Source organism: Nannospalax galili, unplaced genomic scaffold (genome assembly GCF_000622305.1).
Source record: "Nannospalax galili isolate Female #2095 unplaced genomic scaffold, S.galili_v1.0 scaffold255, whole genome shotgun sequence".
Lineage (NCBI taxonomy): Eukaryota > Metazoa > Chordata > Mammalia > Rodentia > Spalacidae > Nannospalax > Nannospalax galili.
The window spans coordinates 6,582,081-6,585,709 of record NW_008338999.1 but is presented as its reverse complement, the minus strand read 5'-3'; the positions used below and the strand labels follow the sequence as shown (position 1 = coordinate 6,585,709).

The following is a 3,629-nucleotide window of genomic DNA, read 5'->3' as shown; positions in this document are numbered from 1 at the left end:
CTGGAACTGGAGTTAAAGGAAGGTTGGTAGCTGCTGTGTGGATGCTGGGAACCAATCCCAAGTCCTCTGCAAGAGCAGCCAGTGTTCTTAACCACTGAGCCAGACGTCCAGGCTCAGTAGATGCTATTTTTAGAATCAGGGCAGTAAGGTTATCTACCAGAATACTAGTAATGAGCACTCCGACTTTCGGTACCATGTAGTTCTCACAGCATCCTCATTGTAAAGTTGGGAAAAGAGTAGGCTTCCATTAAAAACTACCAGGTTACTTATTTGGGGAACAGCAAGAACTTGATGCTCTGTGTGCTATGTACGTAAGTCAGAGAGCACCCACGCAAAGTCTTGTGGTTTAAGATCAAAAACTTTAGCTGATGAAAATGATCATGAAACCTCATTTCCCTTGAATATTTCTGATAGTTGGGCATGTCTTTTCCTACAGGAGAGTAACTGTTAGAGTGAGCATTGAACTGCAGTCAGTTTCTAATCCAGTACACAGAAAGGTAGGTATTTATTTCTTTTTTGAAATACAGTCATTTGTATATGTCATAATTATGTTTTTCAGAAAGTGAGATTGTACTTCCTTACTTAATGATACTCTGCTCACCAGGGTGGTTTTCCCAGGCAAAGCTTATCTGTTGCATTCCTAATGTGCTGACATTTGCAGTTTCCCCAGTGTGGGAAACTCGACGTGTCATTTGTGGTTGTGGTGGACTGTACTTGTGCTCTCCTCCGAAGTTTTTTGGTACTAAAATAAAGTTCCTAAATTTAAAAAAAAGAGACCTTTTGTTACACTCATTTTGCTTTTTACTTTTGGACCAATTTATAATGTTACAGGTCTGTGTGATGAAGTCTGCTAAGACAGCAACTGAAATTAATCATACCAGGCATTACCAAATCCAAGAAGAATCAGAGGTCCTGGTAATAGTCTAGGTTTGCCCTGAGCATTTAAAAGCTTACCAGGCAGGGCATGGTAGCACATACCTTTAATCCCAGCACTCAGGAGGCTGAGGCAGGCAAATCTTTGAGGATAACCTGGTCTACTGGTCTACATAATGAGTTTCAGGCCAGCTGGTGCTGCAGAGAGACCCTGTTTTGAAGAGTCAAAAATTAAATAAATAAATAAATAAATAATAAAAATTCACTAGAAGGGCTAAGGATAGTGTGGCATCTGTTTCCCTGCGTTGTGCCTTTCCCTGAACATACTCAAGCATCTGGTGGTATTGGTAGTTGCTTTAGGGTTGGTTTTTGTTGTTACTGTTTAGTTTTGATTTTGGTGATTTTGAGACAGGTTCTCCCTGTAATGGGAGATGGCCTAGAACTCATGATGTAGACCAGGCTGGCCATGAACTCAGAGACTCACCTGCCTCTGCCTCCAAAGAGCTGGGACTACAGGTGTGCACCACCACACCCAGCTTTATCCTGTTTTTCAATAGCATCTTAGGTGACTGTCACAAAATCCTTGAATAGAAGTTACTGAACAACAGATCCTTCCAAGGCAGTGAGCCCCCATTTTATTTTTTTGATATGAGCACTGTAGTTGGATCATCTCCTCCCCTGCCCTCTCCCCCCAGTGTTTAAATTTTCTTATGTTATTCATATTCTGGCCCCACTAATAAATGGTATAGATTTTTCTTAGTAGCAGTTCTTTAGAAATAGGAACTAGACTAGACTTTATTACTCTTGATTTGAATGCTTCATACTGAGCCCTGCTTATCTGGTCACACCCTGTTTTCCTTGCGCCAGTTTTCTCTGAAGTACATAATTTTGGTGTGCTTATCTGTCAGCTGTGATGCTCTGTCACACTGTACAGTTAACAACCTGGCAAGGGTCCATTTGAAAGGAACCTATTTCATTAGGAAAGGAAAACAGATGGTCCTTCCCATCAGGAGCCACCTGGAGCAGTCCCCAAGAGAGGCTCTGGAAACGTGTCATCTGATACCATCTACCTGAGACAAAAACTCCCTTCCTTTTCTTGAGTGGATGATTGTCAGTTCTGCCGATGTATTTGCAGCGTTTGAAATACCAGACCAGTTCCTTGAAGGAAACTGAAAACACAGTTGTTCAGTGAAAAGGAATAGTTTCCCCATGGCAGCACAGTGCAGCGAAGCATGTTTATACTTCTCTACACCTCTCATCAGAAGGTGTTCTGAAGCTTTCAACTTCTAGTGGTCAGCTGACTTCTACAGACCCCTTATGGCTGTCATGGAGCAAAATATTAGCCCCTATTTAAGGTTCTAACTCTCTAAGCACCAGAATACAAAACTGTCTGAATTGTAACTGTGATATGTTGATGCTTTGGGATAGTTTCACTTTCAAAAGTCTACTAAAAGCATTTAAAAAAACTATTGTTTTCTTTAGGATTTAGTCATCCGTCTGACTGATGATGTGGATCCATTTTTTTTGTATAACCTTGTTATATCTGAGGAAGATTTTCAAAGGTAAATTATTTTTTCAGGCCTTATATTTAATCTAGGAATTAGTTTCTGAATATTATGAATGTGTTGTTACTGTTCTTTTCTGAGACATATACCTGGTTCAGATAGTAAGTTATTCTGGGAATACTAGACTGCTTGTTCAGTAATTATTTAGGATATTTTTGAAAATAAACATTTTATAGATTATCAGACCTCTACTTAACTGAAAATTTTGGAGTTTTAGCTAAAATTCTTGACTTTTTCCTTCCATTGATAAGGTCTATAAAAATCAAAAGTTTCCTAGTTTAGTTTTTCTGTTGTTTGTTTCTTAATGATTACTTTAGTAAATAAGGAAACTTTCAGGGTATGAAATGTAAGTTAAGATGGTAGCTACATTTCTAAGAATATTCTTTTCCTGTCTTCTATCTAGTTTAAAATTCCAACAAGGTCTTCTGGTGGATTTCTTAGCTTTCCCACAGAAATTTATAGATCTCCTTCAGCAGTGTATGCAAGAACATGCCAAAGAAACTCCAAGGTGAGCTGTGGGAGCGCGCTGCTGCTGCGGGAGCACTGCGACCAGGCTTCTCAACATAGGCTCCTCTTTGAAAGACAGCAAAATATTTTTCCAGTTTAAAAATTTTTTTTCCCAGTATTAAATTACCCCATTTGATTTTTAAAACGGGGGTTAGGGTGCAATGAAATCTCAAATCTTTAGAAATCTTGATGAAAATTGGAAATATTTTCCCCTTAGTTTTCATATTTTGACACAACCTTTAAAGTTAGTTGAAGTATTAGCTAATGATCTTGGGAAAAGCAAAGAGTAAGCTTGCATTTGTGTGTTCGTAGTCAGGTGGTGCTGATACCTGATCCTTGTGACGTTCACCACCAGCCTTCTTTTTGGGGGAGAGGGGAGGTTTGACCGACTGATGAGTATTGTTTGAATATTGTTTTACTAGGAACTATAAATGCCTTTTTGAACCATTCTTCTGTGCAGAACTCGCTCATGAATTAAGGCTATTTGGCTACTCTGAAAAGTTCATAGGGAAAAGAAAGGCTAAGTTCATTGTTTGTAGTGGGGTTTTTTGTTGTTGTTGTTGTTGTTGTTGTTTTGTTTTGTTTTGTTTTCTCTTGTCGTCCAAGCTGGCACGATGACCTTAAGCCAGTCCTCCTACCTCTGCCTCCTGAGTCCTGGGATTACAGACATGTGTCACCGTGTCT

At 39.3% G+C, this 3,629-nt stretch overlaps 1 protein-coding gene and 1 non-coding gene across 2 annotated transcripts in view; both read left to right on the top strand.

Moving 5' to 3' along the window:
• Positions 1-436: 436 nt before the first annotated feature.
• The window catches only part of Sass6 (SAS-6 centriolar assembly protein), a gene marked incomplete at its 5' end in the record, with an annotated part of 26,632 nt that continues 23,439 nt past the window's right edge, over positions 437-3,629 (top strand). Inside the window, 3 exon segments of the mRNA XM_008833696.3 lie at positions 437-497; positions 2,356-2,435; positions 2,842-2,946. Coding sequence (XP_008831918.1) covers positions 437-497; positions 2,356-2,435; positions 2,842-2,946 — 246 coding nt within the window.
• Positions 571-729, top strand: LOC115070500. Its single transcript, XR_003849654.1, has one exon. It is a non-coding gene; the product is annotated as a U1 spliceosomal RNA (small nuclear RNA).